Source organism: Anabrus simplex, chromosome 1 (assembly GCF_040414725.1).
Source record: "Anabrus simplex isolate iqAnaSimp1 chromosome 1, ASM4041472v1, whole genome shotgun sequence".
NCBI classification, from domain to species: Eukaryota; Metazoa; Arthropoda; class Insecta; order Orthoptera; family Tettigoniidae; genus Anabrus; species Anabrus simplex.
This window is the reverse complement of record NC_090265.1, coordinates 961,961,099-961,979,256: the sequence shown is the minus strand read 5'-3', so window position 1 is coordinate 961,979,256 and position 18,158 is coordinate 961,961,099. Positions and strand designations below refer to the sequence as shown.

The following is an 18,158-nucleotide window of genomic DNA, read 5'->3' as shown; positions in this document are numbered from 1 at the left end:
GGCATATATGCATATTGTTGTTGTGGTAGAGAAGAAGTCTTTTGATATTCTTCTTATCACTGCGAAGCATAGATACATTTTAAATCATTCATAATCTTGATGAGTTGTAGAATTGAACATATATGCAAAGTATTGCCTTAGTAAAATGTGAGTTGAACAAATATATTATTGCATTGGAAAGGAAATTCTATATAATTGTGTATAAAGAAAACAATGTAAAATATTGAAGGTATCCATGATGATTAATGACTTTAAAAAATTAAAATGAAAAGGCACTTGAAGATATGAATTTTAAAAATTTATATTCTTTGTATTAAAATGGTGGAATGAAATTCTCACCTAATGCTGATATAAAAGAAAGGGAAAAAAAATTAGATAAATGTTGGAAATATTAATGACATTTAAGGAATGTAAAATATTGAAAGAAAGAAAAGAAATAAATCAAAATGTGGCTCATTTTACATAACTAAGTGTTGGACATATTAGTAAACTAATGTACTTGGAAGTAAAAGACATGAAAAAAGAAAAAAACTAAGGTTGAATAAATATATAGTTATAATGAAAGGTGTTATGAATGTTATGAATTTATTGTATATAATGGTATTCTTATGTTCTGAGTATCTAATGATGAAGTTTCTTCCTGTTTGTCCAATATAAGAAAAATTGCAATCCTGACATTTGAATCCATAAACACCTGATTTAGAGAAACATTTAAAATTATTAATAGAGGTGGAGTTGTATAAGATGTCTGAATTCTTATTATTAGTTTTGAATGTTATATTGGTATTGTATTTTTTAACGGTGTTAGTAATTTTGTAAATGTCCTTGTTAAAAGTAAAGGTTGAAATTATTGAGGTGTTAGGTTTATCTTTTATTAAAGTAGTTTCCTTAATTATGTTCCAAAGCTTTAAACTTCTTTCATTGTTACCAATGAAATTATTACCAATACCATCACATACCTGCCAAGTATTCCAGTTTTTCTGTAAAAAGTATGGATTTTGAGTGTGTTTTGCGGTTGTATGGATGAACAACATTATTGTACGGATTTTGAATATCCGCGCTTGGTTTCGCTTTCTGCGGTCAAATCGGATTTGTTTGACTTTTAATAGTAGCTGGTAATGTGAGATGCAGTGTTTGAAATTCAGCTGGTAAATGTATCGATAATCACCGTGCTTTTGTCACCTGTTCTACCTCAACTGCTACTTCATTTCAATGAGATGTTCCCAAGCAAGTAGCTGGCTGCGATTTTGAACAAAAGAAATCCGTGAAAAGTAGCAGGCTGTGAATTTATATAAAACAACTTTAGTAACTGCGTCGTGCTGTGTAGCAGCTGAAAGGCTTTGTTTGTGTCCGTGTGTAACATTGGCGGTAGTTCTGAAACTAGTAGAATTGTGTGACGAATTTCTAAGCGATTTAGTATTTTTAGTGGTGTTTGTAATGAGTTCAACTAAGAAACGATATTATCAGTCTTTTTGGGAGGCATATTCTGCTTCCTTGTTTTATACGATCCTGGAAAGTGTTCCCATTGTTAAGTGAAAACAGATGAGCACTCATCAAGATGTAACTTTGTGTAAGTATTTAATTTCATGGGTGATCATAACATATACAGTAAAAGCTCAATGCATCGTTTTTCAGGGGGTAGGGGGAAAATGATGACAGATGTGGGGAAAACTATAAATGCAAGCAACATAAAAAATAGGGGAAAAGCAAAATTATAAAATATGGGTACTGTATTGGGACATTTTTCGTTATGTAAATATTATTATTATTATTATTATAAAAACAAGAATAATGGTGCGTGGCCTCTGGAGCCGGGTGCAGGTCTTTTGAGTTGTCGCGTGATAGGCGATCTATGCGCATATGAAAATGCGGCCCTACCTTTAATTCGGCAAACAGACTGCCCCCAAACTGTTGGAATTAACCAAGGAAAGTTAAAATCCTCGACCCAATCGAGACCCCTTGAACCAAAGGCCAACACGTGCTAACCATTTAGCTCATACTATACATACCGGTATCAAAATATTGCAACCATGATATAGGCCTACGAAATGAAAATAAAAAGCGTGACTTTTACGCTGTTTCATTTCAGATTTCTTTACACATTTCTTAATAATTGAAAACCTTCAAGTCCAGTTCTCTTATTGAAAATTAAAGATATACGTGGATATTACGGCGATAACCTGTATTTATGAAAAGATTCCGTAGACCCTTTCCGAACGATAGGTTAGTGTTAGATACTCAACATGGCGCGGCTCCCGCAGCTCAGCTCAGACGATTTCACAGAGGTTAGACAATCAATGCAGCGCGTCTCGAACGAAGTCACAGCGGCCTGTGTGAAGCTGCCAACTTAGGAACTAGTTACAAGACTAGGTTATGAGAAAATATTATTGGTCTGGCTTGGTTAGGTCCGGCTTGTAACGAGACTATTGGGCAGGGGGCAACAAAGCAGTCAACAGGCCTCTAGCGTCCCACACACTCCACAAGGTACGACACGATTAATCACCCTAAAACATATCTGGCGCACTGCGCGATTTTCTCATATTTTTTTTTCAACGAAGTTGACAGCCCTAGCCAGCCTATACCAACACAGAAAATGGTGGCAAATTTGAGTTTTATGCTGTACATTTTAATTGTTGTACATAAGAATACTTCTAGGGGTCAGTTAGTGGGCCAAGGAGAACCGTTGGCACCAGGAGGCTCGTAGTGAGGTTGCGCGTGAATAACCTGCGCACAGCACTCCAGCCTACAAGATCCTTGTTCAAGACTAGCATCTCCAAATTGCTCGTACATTCTGGCGTAACGGTTGTCGCTATTATATGCTAAGAGTATCAAGCAGTCCCTCTAAACTCAAAAAACTTTTGTGCATATTTTTCTTACATACAATCGATCAATGCGGGAAAATTGTGACAGAGGACAAATAATGTTTCGTCGATCGATGCGATAAAACGATAGTTCGAGAAACGTTAGATGCGGGGAAATTTAACATTGGTTTATATGGAACATTTTTGGGACTGAATAAATTCAACGATGAATACAGGAAAACGACAGTTCTGGGAGCAATGCATCGAGGTTCTGCTGTATTTGACTTATAATAGTATTGTTTATAATCCCCCCTCCCCCTTCCTGCCATCCCCTTTTCATTATGCCTCAAGACTATTACGCATGCGTGTGTTGTTAAAAATTTTCCACTTGAGGATCTTCCGGATTTCTCTTTTTGAAAGTTGGCAGGTATGCCATCATCATTATTGCTGCCAACCTTGGGATGATTTTCTAACAGCTTTCTTACTTGTCTCAAGTCTGTATTGTATCCTCTGGAAGGACTTTGCACGTACTTAATGAATGTTTGACATACACATAGGCATCAGAAATTAAGCAAAACATTAAGTTTCTACCCTCTGTGCACCTACTTTGCTTGGCTTTTAACCTCTAGGAACCTTGGCCCAGTCCTGTTCGTTTCTGCTTACTATCTTTTCTAAGCTCACTGGACAAAAAATTAGTCACCCCTGGAGAAATCATGACGGGCATAATTTAATACCGTTTAACTCCGCCTTTGGACTTGATAACCTGGATTTGATTAGGAAGTGAGTCCACAAGGTCATTCAGCTACATTTCATCCAGGTTAAGCCACTCACTGAGGATGTGGTTGCGCAATTCCACCAATTACCGGGGATGCTGATGTTGGCGTTTGACCTGCTGTTCCAACATGTCCCACAGATTTTGAATGGGGTTCAAGTCAGGTGATTTTGCAGGCCAGTCAAGATTAATAGGGTGGGAGAGTGTTCATAAAACCAGTCACATATGCGCCCAGCCCAATGAACTTTGCTGTTGTCATCTTGAAAAATTGGAGTATTAGTAGCATACTCATCATGCAGATGTTGACTGAAAGGCTGGTTCATGTTAGTGGTCACCTCAGTGAGCAGGCCCAATCCATGATACGAAAAACACCTCCAAAACATCACAGACCCACCTCTGGCTTGTACCTGACCTTGCACACATCCAGAATGAAATGCTTCATTTGGCCTTCATTGCACTGAACAATGTGTGTCATTGGAATACAAGCAAAAACGTGATTTTTCAGATCACATTACATTCCGCCAGTCAACTGCTATCCATGTTCAGTTATTTCTAGCCCGCTGAAGATGCGCAGCTTTAAGTGCCTTTGTGAGGAATGGCCTCCTGCGAGGTGACAGACTCCAAATGTTCATTGCATGCAGTTCCCTTTGCAATGTGTTCTCGCTAACAGGTTGGGATGGACCTTCATTCACTGACTGCAGCAATTCCTGTCGGGCTTGGAAGCGATTTTGATTCACAAGCTGTGGAACGCTTCTCCGTTCCCTCCTAGTCAGGATCTTCTTGCAAACACAATTCTGATTACACGTTATAATTCTCATGTTAGGTCCGTATTGAAATGTATGTAAATACAAAGTATGTTACAAGTGTTATTTTTAATATCCACCTATTCAATACAAAGAGATCTAATAAATTAAGAATTAAATCTTATCATAAAAAGTTACAAGGGACATGTTTCACCCATATTAAGGGCATCATCAGCCTCAAACTCAAACCTGTAAGGTGAATAATTAGGATCCTGATTGTTCTTACAAATTGTAAAAAGAGGATATCAATGTAGATGTTTGTCTATTATTAGAATGTCCTTGGTTAAAATCTTAGTATCAGTCTGCATGGCACAAGTTCACAAGACTATATTTTCCGATTCACTGAGTCAGTGCGCCCAAAACCTGTTGAGGTTAGAGCAAAAGCAGCTCAATCTTTATAATGAAATAGAAATGTGTTTCCTCGAATAACTCCTATTGGAGGATAAGAACAAGTATAGCTGATACGAAATTAACATCTTTAACAATCTCTCTGGAGGTGGGCCATTCTCCCAGTAGCCATCCATTACATCGCCACGACCCGAAACTTGATTGGGGGAGGATGAAACCTTTGCACGCACGCACTTACTCTGAAAACAAACTTTCTATCCAAGACAAAGAGGCTGGCAAGACAGTCAGAAAATTAAGGACATTAAGATAGGAAATAAAGGAAAAGAGCACAGTCACCTCTTAGGCAACTCAGGGTATATCTTGTTAGTCTGTCTGTATTCCAAGACCAATCCAGTATGGGTAACCTAATCTGGTACAGCCCTTAGGATCAACAAGGATACAAGTCCCCACACTGACGTCAAAGTGCTGGTATCCCTAGTGGGGGGCCTGTTGAATTCCAACTTTGTGTTCATATTACGGTCTTTCCTACTTTTAAAAGCTCCACTCAAGTTTATTTGTGTACTAATATCATCCACTCCATCGCCACTGACAGCTCGGAACATACCACTTAACGCATGTTTACTCTTCAGATGTATATTTTGTTTACTGTCACAGTTAATTAGAGGACCTGCCTGGTCAAAATCAACAGCTGTATAATGTATGTGTGTGCTCTGCTGTGGTCATAGATATCATAAACCATCTGTGGCAAAGGTTGTAGTGAAGTTGTGCTGCGTAATATATTGAACTAAATGCAAGAAATATGCTTCTGTTGTGATTTCTGTTGGATGTTTATGGCTTATTTTGATGTTCTGACCTAGTGTTGGTGTTATTTAATAGTTTTATGATCTCTATTTGCTGTTATTAGGGTTATATTTGTGAAATGTTTATGCTCTAAGTGACAGCCATATTGGATTTCCTACAATCATTCCATAGATAACGCTAGTTAGAACGGCAATTTATTATATCTATCTATAGTCTCTTGCCCTAAGTGTCAGCCATCTTGTCCGATTCAACATAATTGCCATAGAAACCATGATTCATATAGGAACTTCACACTACATCATATCCGGTGTTACCTAAACCACACAATCTGTTATGATATATGGAGTAGACCATACAGCTAGTGTCTCAACGCCGAATGTTGGGCGGCGGGAAATAACTTGACCACCCTAAAAGGCCAACCGCTTCGAGCCTTTAGGGAGGGATATGGCCCTCAGTGGAGGAAATGCCACTGGAATCCATAATGACGGAGGGCAGCAGCTTCACCATTAGTGCACGTTGGCGTCAGCCAAGGTATCGGCTGATACGGTGATGTGATACACATTTGGGAGCGTAACCATAGTGGTGTAAGCGGTCTCAAAACTGCGCGAGGAAGGCAACAGGAAACCACCTCATATTTAATCCCCAGGAAAATCTTTAGCATGACTGGAAAACATGAAACCAAGGCCCCCAGTCCCCGGCAGCCCTTCAGTGGGCAGGGGGTGCTAAGAATCTCCGGGCCAGTCATGAGAAGGATAGCAACGTGGAATGTTCGCAGCTTGTTTCAAAGTGGAAAGACTCATAACACCATCAGGGAGATGGAGAGACTCAAGATCGACGTTCTTGGCATTAGCGTTGGCCTCATTCAGGAAAGAGTGTGGTCAGTGGTTATCAAGTATACTATTCTGGTAATGACGATTCTCGCCATCTTAATGGCGTGGGTTTCATTGTAGATCGAGATATCAGTAAGTCTGTGAAAAATTTTATACCAGTATCAGATAGGGCATGTTTATTACAGCTTAATGCACGACCAATTTTAGTGAATATTATCCAAGTATATGCTCCAACATGTGATGCGTCAGACGTTGATGTCGAAGATTTTTACACGAAAATCGAACCAGCCCTGTCATACACCAAACCATCTGAGATAAACATTGTGATGGGCGATTTCAATGTTAAAGTCGGCCATGGTCGACGGGCTGATGTAGTCGGTGACTACGGATTAGGAACAAGCAATGCTTGAGGTGATCGACTGGTCCAGATGTGCCAGGAGGAGGGCCTTATTATAGCAAACACGTATTTCCAGTTACCTCCACGTCGCCTCTATACATGGACCTCTAATGCTGACAGCAGTATTAGGAACCAGATTGATTACACCACAATTAACAAGCAATTCAGAAATTCCATCAAATGTGTGAAAACATACCCTGGTGCTGATATCAACTCAGACCATAGCGTACTGTTTGCTTCCATGAATCTCAGGCTGAAGAACTGCCATTTGAAGGGGAGTTTTAGTCGGATTGAGATTCAGAAGCTTCAAGATCAAGCACTGAAGGATGAAGTTCAGTCAGCCCTACATGTAAAACTTGCGGAAGTTCAAAACAGCGTTAATATAAATGATGTTGAAGGCACTTCACATCAAATGTGCAATTAACGACGTAAGTCAAGTAAAATTAATGAATGCTGGAAGAAGGAAAAACAAGCCGTGGATGACAGAAGAAATCCTGAAGCTGGTGGACCAGAGAAGGTCTTTTAAAAACAAAGATCCTTAAAATACAAAAGTTTGCAGAATTTAATACGACAAAGAATAAGGAATGCAAAAGAACAACAACTCTCTGAGGAATGCAACGAAATAGAATTAATGAATGCAAAACATTTTTTCAACATGTACAAGAAGGTGAAACAAGTAACCGGTGCATGTAACAAGAAAGGTAGTGGAGTCCTCCTTAATGAGAATGGTGACATCATAGTGAGCACAGAAGAGAAACTGAAGGAATGGATGGAATATGTACAAAATCTCTTCTTGGATCGCAGAAATGTGGATGATGGTGCTTGGGCAGACGATGGTGTGGATATCACACGTGCAGAAGTAGAATATGCCATAAGAACAGCGAAGAATGGGAAGGCTCCAGGCCCTGATGAGATGTATGCTGAGATGCTGAAACTCCTTGAGAAAGAAAAATCCCTTTCATTATTAGTTGACCTATTCAATAGTATTCACCGCAGTGGAACCATTCCTCGAGACTGGCTCAAATCGACTTTCGTAATATTGCCTAAGAGAGCCAATGCAAAATTCTGCAATGAATATAGAACAATTAGTTTGATGAGTCACGTTCTGAAAGTGTTCCTAAAAGTCTTGCATGCGAGAATGTATCATAAATGTGAGGAGAATATCGGAACCTCACAGTTTGGCTTCAGGCATGGTTTTGGTACTAGAGAGGCATTATTCAGTCTGCAGGTATTAGTCCAACGGTGTCGAGATGTCGATGTTTTTGCTTGTTTCATCGATTACGAAAAGGCCTTCGATACAGTCCGCCATGATGAACTTATGAACATTCTTCGAGAATTAGGACTTGATGGATGGGACATTCGTATTATTGGTAATCTCTACTGGAACCAGTGTGCTGGCATAAGAGTTGATGGTCGTGTCTCGGAAGAAGTCTCAATTATGAAAGGAGTTCGCCAAGGCTGTATTCTATCCCCCATGCTTTTCAACATCTATTCAGAAAAGATTTTTCGAGATGCTCTTTACAGAAAGACTCAAGGAATTGTGGGTAATGGTTTCATCGTAAATAACATCAGGTACGCCAATGACACTGTGCTACTTGCAACCAATCTCCAGGATCTAAGGGAACTACTTAATGCTGTCACTGAAGCCAGCAGCGCAATGGGCTTGAGGCTTAATGTAAAGAAGACCAAGTGGATGTTTATAAGTAGGAAAGAAGATGGCATTCGAGGTAATCTCAAAACAGCAAAGGAACAGATCGCGAGAGTGGCAACATTTAAATACCTGGGATGTCACATCAATGATGACTGGAACCTTACTCATGAGATCCGATGCAGAATTGAGCAGGCCAGAACTTCTTTTCAGAGACTTAGAAAACTTTTGACAAGCCGTCTTTCCATTTCACTACGGACACGACTACTCCGGTGCTACGTTTTCAGTATTCTGTTATACGGCGTTGAGGCATGGACACTAACTGAGACCATGTGCAAGAGATTGCAAGCATTTGAAATGTGGACGTACCGAAGGATGCTGAAGATACCTTGGACGGCTAAAATGACCAATATAGGCGTTTTGCACCGTATGAACAAAGAACCAGAAATTCTCACTGCCATCAAGAGAAGGAAGCTAGAATACTTTGATCATATGATGCGGAACTCTAAATACCACCTTCTGCAAGTACTACTCCAAGGGAAAATTAATGGGAAATGTGGTCCGGGGAGGAGGACGTCATGGCTCGGCAACTCGAGTCAGTGGTTTGGGGTGACAAAACTTACTCTGTTCAGAACAGCTATGAACAAACAACACATCATGCTACTGATCGCCAACGTTCTGCGAGGACATGGCACATGAAGAAGAAGAAGAATTGTTAAATATAATGCCAGTGTGTGAAGAAGAAATTTATGTATTACAGTTCTATTTATCTATTTGTAAATTTTAAACATTGTTTGGGCAAAAATAATAATTGACTATTAAAATAATAATACTATTAATAATTATGAATGCATTGTAAATCGTGCATTCTTTCATATCCAGCGTCATGCCATCTGTTCAATGGATTAGCGTATGAAGTCCCTCCACCAATTTTAATCCTTGTATATCTCTTCGATGTTAGTGGTGTTCCAGTCTACATCTATCATTTCGATGTCACACCATACCATGTCTCTGCACCTCATTCTGGGTCTTCTTCTCAATTTGTGCTCAATTTGTAATCAACAAATTAATTTAAAAAGCCACCTAACTGATACTTTATTTTTTTGCCTTAGGCAAAATTAAAAATACACTAGCTTTTTAAATTAATTTGTTGATTAAACTCATCGATACGGCCATTAAGTGGACAGCTTGCAATACTCAATTTGTAAATCAAGCATTTTTCTTGGTTATCTTGTTTGCATTCATCCTTTGCATGTGTCTGTTCAGCCTGAGCCTGGACAACGCCTTGGTGTCCTGTAATTTTCCAACTTGAGCCATGTTTCTTATATTCAATAACTTTGTAATAAAACAATAATGTCTGAGCTTAAACCCTTGGTAGTTGATGCTTGGGATAGTTGAAAGTTCCTCTAAAAAGGGAGTGAGTAAATTCAGATAAAAAAAGATTACACATTAAAAAAATAATTTACATGGTTGTGTAATGTCATTCTTACAGAAAAAAGTATTCTACACTTAATGTTTTCATGAACACCTTTTCTTTTTCATTGTATGGAAACTTAATTACATATTACTCTTTTACCAAGGAACTTTTACATGTGTGGAATATATCACTCTTTGTGTCCTCTTGCATTAAGAAGCATTACCAAGTGTACATTATTTGAAGCTGCATTCCAATATTATGAAAATGTTTGTAAACCTCAGTATAGTTTCTGGTGTAGTGTTAATGTGTAATTCCAGTGCAGTTTATTGTGAAAGGTCGCCCTTTAGACTAAGACCTTCTTTGCTAGTTAATTCTTTGGTTTGTTTCAGATGCTTACTATTCATCTTGGTCAGGATGAAAACGATTGTTTTTCTGCATGGGTATCAACTAGAGAGGCAGGATTGGCTCCCAACGATTCAGTAGACCAGAAAGGTAATGTCTGTAAATTACTTCAATTGATCACAAATTGTCATCATCTTACATATTAACCCTTTCCCACGGAATATCTTTGACTCACTGTCGGGCGAAACCTAGAGTAATAGTTTGCTTGTCAGGTATAGTTGTGGAGTACCTTCACTAAATAATTTATTCTGTAAAAACCACTTAAGATATCAGTTTCAAATTTTGTAACAATGAAAAATACATTATAGTTATTCTAAAATGATACAATGAGATCACCTAATTACACGCAGCCCCCCCCTCCCTCCCTTCCTGTTCAGAATGATACATCAGGAAGCATCCAATATTGTGCATAATGTTAAGTTGCTTGTTCTTGAAGTCAGTCTAAATTACTGGAGATGATGAGGCTCTTATTTTCTTAGTAATGCAGAGAACGCAGAAATTCACCCTAAATCTCCCAATTTATTTCACTTTCGGGATCAGTTGGATGAAGATATTTAGATAGCAAATCGTGCTTCCTCTCGGACATACAAACTGTAAACAATTTTTGAGTGAATGGGATTGGAAGATAAATTGACGTTAGTTGGAATAGGCTATTATGTAATTAAGTAGAGGCTCAAAGTCGGAAACAGAATTAACTGAGAATTAAAACTGATAATTATGTTTTTTACAAGTAGGCCTAATATTTTAATCGGAGAAGGTACCTGAATGAACATTTCCTGTTCTGAGCCGTATTTCGATTTCTCTCAGATTCATATCCTGTTCCAAATGCTTCCTATACCATTTTTATTATCATACCTACAACTCCAAACTCGCTACCGTTGCATTTGTCAGCATATTGATCTAATTTGTAACAAATATCCTCCGCATTCAACTCGTTATGAGCAGCCAGATGATTTAATTCTGTGGGACTTATACCTCTTGATAATACATCAGCTGGATTATCTGCAGACTATACATGGTGCTGGTTGCAGGCTGAGGTATAAATCTGAATTTATCATACCCTGTTCACAATGTAAGTCTTCCATCTTGTAAAGATTTTAGCTAACGAAGCTAAAATTACCATGGAGTTTGTCCATCAGTGGATTCTATCAATTGTTAGATGCAATGTAGGAATTACTTTCTTTGTCAATTTAGCAAGTAACTGGACGCCACATAGTTTCAGCCGCAGGACTGATACTTGCTTGACTGGGGCAACTCTCGATTTGGCACAGAGTAGATGTGAACATATTTCTCACCTATTCTTGCAGTGAAGAGAGACAAACACCAAATTCGTATTGAGACACATCAGAAAACTCATGGAGTTGGATGTTGGTAATGCTCCCCTTGATTTTCACAAATCAGGGAATAAAAATGTTGTTAAGATGTGGAAAATGATCATTAGGATCTAGAATTTTATGTAATCAAAGTGCAAAATATGTACATAAAAATGTAGTGAGTATCAGTGAAATGTGTAATTAAATATATGATATTCATAAAATATCTTTTGATTTGATGCCTGTAGGCAACCTGCGCGTCGTGATGAGGATGAAATGATGACGACACATACCAGTTCCTGTGCCAGGGGAATCAACCAATTATGGTTAAAATTCCCGACCCTGCCAGGAATCGAACCCAGGACTCCTGTGACCAAAGGCCAGCACGCTAACCACATCCCCATTTTTCGATTGTGATGGTTTGATGCTGATTCGATAAAATTTTATAACATGGGTTTTGTTTCAAGATTGCCCTGCTCCATGGCTTAAATTTACAAAAATGTTTATATATTTCTTATATGATTTGTGGTTACGAAAGTATTAGACAATAAAATTGCTTTAAATACGTTCCTATTTTACAGCAAAGTTATCGTTGTTGGTATAGATAATTTACATTGTTTTCTAATTTTGAAAGCAAGTTTAGTTACTTGAGCCTATTAAATAATAAAATTGAAGGCATAGTCAAAATACTTAAGATATTTATAAAGGATGTTTTGCACTGTAAATTAATGAGTATATTACACAATTTATTGGTGTAGCTAATTTCCTGTTTGCCCTCATGCATTGGAAATGGAAAAAAAAAATGAATAAAAAACAAAATATAGAGTTAATATAGAATCGTGTCTGTAAACCCCCTACTAAGTAATACAATTAGTAGAGTAACTTGTTATACTGTATATCTTGATGTGCGGAGTGTCACCAAATAACATCCCCATTTTTCGATTGTGATGGTTTGATGCTGATTCGATAAAATTTTATAACATGGGTGTTGTTTCAAGATTGCCCTGCTCCATGGCTTAGTGGTTAGCGTGCTGGCCTTTGGTCACAGGAGTCCTGGGTTCGATTCCTGGCAGGGTCGGGAATTTTAACCATAATTGGTTGATTCCCCTGGCACAGGAACTGGTATGTGTCGTCATCATTTCATCCTCATCACGATGCGCAGGTTGCCTACAGGCATCAAATCAAAAGACTTGCACCAGGCCTCTCCGGAGGCCACACAGCATTTCATTTCATTTCATTTCATTTGTTTCAAGACTGCATTAAGTTTGTTACAAACTCTGATGCTGATTTGTCTTGCCAAGGTACTACTAAGTTTCAATTTAGCATTCTCCACAATTGTCATAGATTCTTCATGTGGAAAGCTAATGGTCTCTAGTTGTGTAATGCTCTCTGCATTCCAAGTAAAACTGCTCTGAATGTAGGCAATATCGCTTACTAACTACGCTGTTCATTGAATCCACTATGAGAATTGCAAACTGATGTTTTCTAGTCAAGAGGAAATGAACCTACAATTATTGCTTCAAAATGCACATTGTAGAAACTAACGCTTTGTAGCCAAGTACCCCATCATGTTACGATAGGCTCAGGTGGCAATGCTAAATGCAGTAAATGTCCTTTAAATATTTGAACCATCATTGGGGTTTTCACAAATACTTTTCTTGTGTGAATGTTATTGAATTATTTGCATTCATAGAAATTACTTCTCACTTCTTCAGCAACACGTATTACATTTGCTAAACACATGAAATGAACAGTGCTAGGTTAAAAAACTTGCAGTGTTTTAGTGGCTTTCAGCATATAGGCCTCAGCATCTGAAAACAAAACAAGTGCCTTGTCTGTTTGTATGGCTTCAGGCCATAAAACTCTCAACCCATCATTAACAAACAGTGCAATTGCTGCGTGATTTGTCTGTTCCAGGATTCTCGAATAGATTAGGTCTGACTTACAGGTGGCTTCCAGATCCAGTTTCCCAACAGTATGGTTGGTTATGTAGTCCCAGAGCACCTACCAGTACATCCCGGTAACACTCACCCAGATAATTCTTTCAAAGTGTAAATTCGTCTGGAATAGGCCGACTGCAATACTTTCCAAGAAATGAACTGGCACCTGAAGTTTGGTCCACGGAATGTTTGGAGTTACAATTGTCCAGCACATATCTTTAAATAACTTGCTTTTTGAACCTGGCTATCCTATTTTTGTTAAGACTACCTGCTTAGAAGACACCAATGTTTGTGCAATACACTATGTAAATGTTGGACAAGTTGTGACTTCATGGAACACCTTACAGTTTTGTTACATACTTGGCATATTACCACTTTCCTGTCTGTTTTAAAACATTCCTTAGTACTTGACTAAGATTTTAGTTTTGATGCAAGACTAGATGCAAATGGAGCCATTTTTAACAAGTCCACTTCACATAAGTTAACAGACTAAACAAAACACCACTAATATACATTTGTTAGCGATCATGACTTAACTGGTCGTTTGAGGTTTGAGGATGCAGTCTGGATAGTTCATGTGTTTTTATCTCTCACATCGCCTTGATTGCGAGCTTACAATTTGTAACAAGGTAAATGACCAATACAATGCACCTGGCCACCCCAGATTCTGACAAATGATTAGTGCTATTGTATGGAGCTGATGTACTCGGACCTACCATATTTCACAGAGAGAGGGTTGGAAATCATAATTTTAAAGGAACAAATTTCTTCAGCCAACTTAAGCAATTGAAATATTTTCTATATGAAAGGAAATTTGCTAATTAGTTTACTAGAGTGAAAAATAAAACTGAAACATTTTTAAAAACTTTTTGAATAATTACCTAGATATATACAAAAATGTTACATTCTTCACATAATATGTAAAATATGAAATAATATTATGAATATGTACAAATATGTAAAATGAAACCCCCAAATATAACCATATCAGAACCACAATTTGCAGACATTTTTCATTTTCAGTTTTCTACAGATAAAGGAATGGGGTACGTAATTTCATAAGAATCCAGGCTCTAATGATTGTATATATCTTGCCATTCCCTCTGAAGTTCAGTTGGTAATGGGTCATCCCAAGTCAGTTGTTTCAACCATACTTGCTCCATGAATATCTTATAACAGATCGTTATAGCAGCTAACAAGCCAAGTGAATCATAAATAGGTGCAATGACTGACGGGACTATCATCTTTGTTATAGGGAAGCCGTGTGATTTCATACCCATTTACGCTGTGCATTGCCATAGTCTGTAATAAGATGAAATCAATGGTTCTATTAACAGTACTTTGTTACATTCTCGGATTGCCAACAAAACAAAGAAATATCTGCATTCGCTCCTTCAATGTTAATACACCACCACGCGTCTCGTCACTTTCTCCCAAGAAATAGCTCGAAATTAATTCAATATTTTCTTTGTTAAATCTAAATCTGTACAAATGTTTATATGCACTTCATCACTATGCTGTGTGGGATTATAGAATTTCCTTCATCAGATATTCACAATTTGCACCAATAAATCAACTAGAAGACAGCCCTAAGTCGTCACAGAACAAACTTCAAGCTAACTGAGACTAGCTTGGTAAATCTTAAGCAAATGCTTACATGGTACTAATACAGCTAGGTTTTATTCATGTATAACTAAGCATTTCCTGGAAAATTAAGCAAATGCTTGCTAGGAAGTAAATACCAGTAAGTAAAGCAACTGCTAAATTATTTTATTCATACTTATTCCAGCATATTGCTTACAAAGGAGGTTGCAAAAGCATTTGCTAGACTTTATGCATATGTCCCAATAGATGCCCAATTAAATTCTACATGAAAATTTTTTGTTTGTTTCTATTTTAATGTTTGGTACCTATTGAGTCGATGCATGCATAAGTTCGTGCAGTTCTTATATTTTATATTGTTTTATTTTACTGTCACTGTCATGCACTGTAACTCACAATCACTTAGTGATGTATTCACTTCCACTCTCTATGACCTTCTGCCAACATTCAGGTAGCAGTTGAATGCCTCACCTGTAGGACTTTTGGTTTTGACTGGAAGAAATCTGTTAGCCATTGGTCAGGAGAAGCTTTGTCAGGAAACACTTGTCCCTGAGTGTGGTTAAAAAGAGAGCAGAAAAGATGGAAATCTGAGGGGACAAGGTCAGAGCAATACGGAGATTGAGGAAGAGGTTCCATGCCAAGTTCAGCAATCACACCTTTGGTCATTTGTGCTGTATGCGGACGAGCGTTATCATGGGGCAGTTAGACTGATTGTTGTCTTTTGTTGTCAATAGCAACAGCAAGCCGTCTTAGTTGGTCGCTATTCACAGCAGAGGTAATTGTTATGTTTTCAGAAGAAGTTCATGGTGAAGAATGCCATCTTTGTTCCACCAAACACACAACATGATTTTCTGTTGATGGGCGCTATCCTTGGCACGGGGAGTTGCTTTTTTTTGATGGGCTGAGCCACTCTTTCCTCTTCTTCATGTTGACATTCAGATACCATTTCTCATCACCGGTGACAATGTTGAAAAGGAATGCTTCATGTCTATCACAAACCAACCGGTGCCGGGCAAGCAATGATGAACAGATGTTTACTTGTTGATTTTTATTACTGTCACTTAGTACATTTAGTACCCATATACCCAGTTTCTGTACCTTACCTATTGAATGCAAATAGTGTACAATAGTTGACTGATCACATTCAAAAACTTGTGCCATTTCCCGTGTTGTTTGACGAGGATTCTCATAAAGCAACTCATTCAAGTGATGTTTGTCAAAATCTGAAGGTCTTCCAGAACGTGGATCATCAGACAAGTCAAACCCTCCTGCTCGAAAGCGGGAAAACCATTTTTGTGTCGTTCATTCAGCAATTGCTGCATTCCTGTACACTTCACAAATTGTTCTCGCAGCTCCTGCTGCACTGGATCCTTGGTTAAACTCAAAGAGTAAAATGTGTCGGAAATGCTCACTTTTCTCAATTTGACATTCCATATCCATTTGTCTGAAATGTACACAAATAATATATTCACAATCAAGAAAACCTGTGTTAACTCAGTTAAAACAGCGGAATAACGATAAGAAATCCCTTCACGCCGCATGGTTGTCAACCCAAAACAATACCGCATAAACTTATGCATCGACCCTCTAAATCCCCCAAATTTAAATACACTTGCCTTTGGTTACACTCACTTAAAGACTCAACATGTTGGCTCCATAAGTAACATTCATGTCTAGACCTCCCTAGACTGATCCTGACTTCATTTTATGGAAGAAAGCCAGGATGCGTAAACTGAAGCCTAGTAAAACTTCTTTTTTTGTGAGAGCTTGTGTCTTAATTTGGTGCAGAGGTGTTTTCTATTGATGGAAGTATTCTTTTCTGCAAATATTGTGAGGTGAAAAGAAAAGCAGTTCCATGTCCAACAGCATGTTGGCTGCAATGAGAAGGAAATATCACAGTTTCTGTTAGGACAAGTGATAGTGAACATTCTTATTCGTCTTACGAAGACCTCTGCAGTGCCTTAGTTTGAGCAAATATCTCACTATTCCTGATGAGTCTACCCTCCGAAAGGAGTACGTCCAACGCTACTATGAAGATACGATTGAAAAAATTTGTGACTATGTTGCAGGTAAGTTAGTTTTTGTGTTGATTGACAAAACCAGTGATGAAGCGGGTTGCTTCATTGCAAATGTGATTGTTGATACTTTGGTGGAGGACACACCTCGCAGTGGACATCGTGGAGAAAGTGAATCACAAAATTATTTGTCAGCTGTTTGAAAACAGTCTCTTTCTGTTGTGGCCACAGGGAATAAAGCGTGACATCAATTTTTTAGTCAGTTTATGGGTCTTCTACTTCCAAGCCCTAGTAATAACTCTAGAGGTATAACCCATCATTCTCATGGATTAAAAATATATTAATCCATCCTGGAGAGAAAATTCAGAAAATTTATTGAACCCATCCTTGAGAAAGAAGAACATGTACCTAATGTTCTCAACAGTAATGCTCTCTGAAAAATGTTGGGTTCAGAATAGAACATCTGTAATTGTATTCTTGCATAGTGAGAAGGCATATGATCACGTACCACATAAGCTTATATGGGAATGTGTGAGACATAAAGAACTGCCAGGTGAGATTATATCTCAAGTAAAGCATCTACATTGAGGAACAGATTCCATGAGGCAGGTCATGTTGTTTTGAAACCAAGAGCAGAGTCTAATGAGGAAGTTGTTTATCACGACTTCTCTTCATTATTATAATGGATGAGATTATAAAAGCAGTGAAAATGAAGGATCAGACAACAAATGTATTTGCTAGTGATGCTATTCTATGGAGTGAGACAGAAGTGGAAGTACAAGCTAAACTAGAATGGGACTGGTCATAAGCCTAACTAAAACAGTTGGTTTGGTGATGAGTCAAGTGCATAATTAAGTAGATGTTATTAATAATTTCAAATACTTGGGAATCTTTGTTTCTTCTCACAGTACCATAAACCAAGGAACAGACAATAGTATAAAAGTTGCATCAAGATTCTGCCACTCCGTTTGTCTGCTACTTTGGGATGACAGATTTCCTCAGGCTTCAGAGATCACACTGTACGAAACATATCCTGCATTAATTCTAACATGCAGACTGGAAGCACCAA

The 18,158-nt window shown here is 38.1% G+C and overlaps 1 protein-coding gene across 4 annotated transcripts in view; it reads left to right on the top strand.

Moving 5' to 3' along the window:
- The window catches only part of LOC136857814 (WD repeat-containing protein 48), a 288,788-nt gene that overhangs the window by 126,629 nt on the left and 144,001 nt on the right, over positions 1-18,158 (top strand). For all 4 annotated transcript variants that reach the window (XM_067136763.2, XM_067136762.1, XM_067136764.1 and 1 more), the window contains exon 9: positions 10,207-10,309. In XM_067136763.2, coding sequence (XP_066992864.1) covers positions 10,207-10,309 — 103 coding nt within the window. The remainder of the gene's footprint in view (positions 1-10,206; positions 10,310-18,158) is intronic.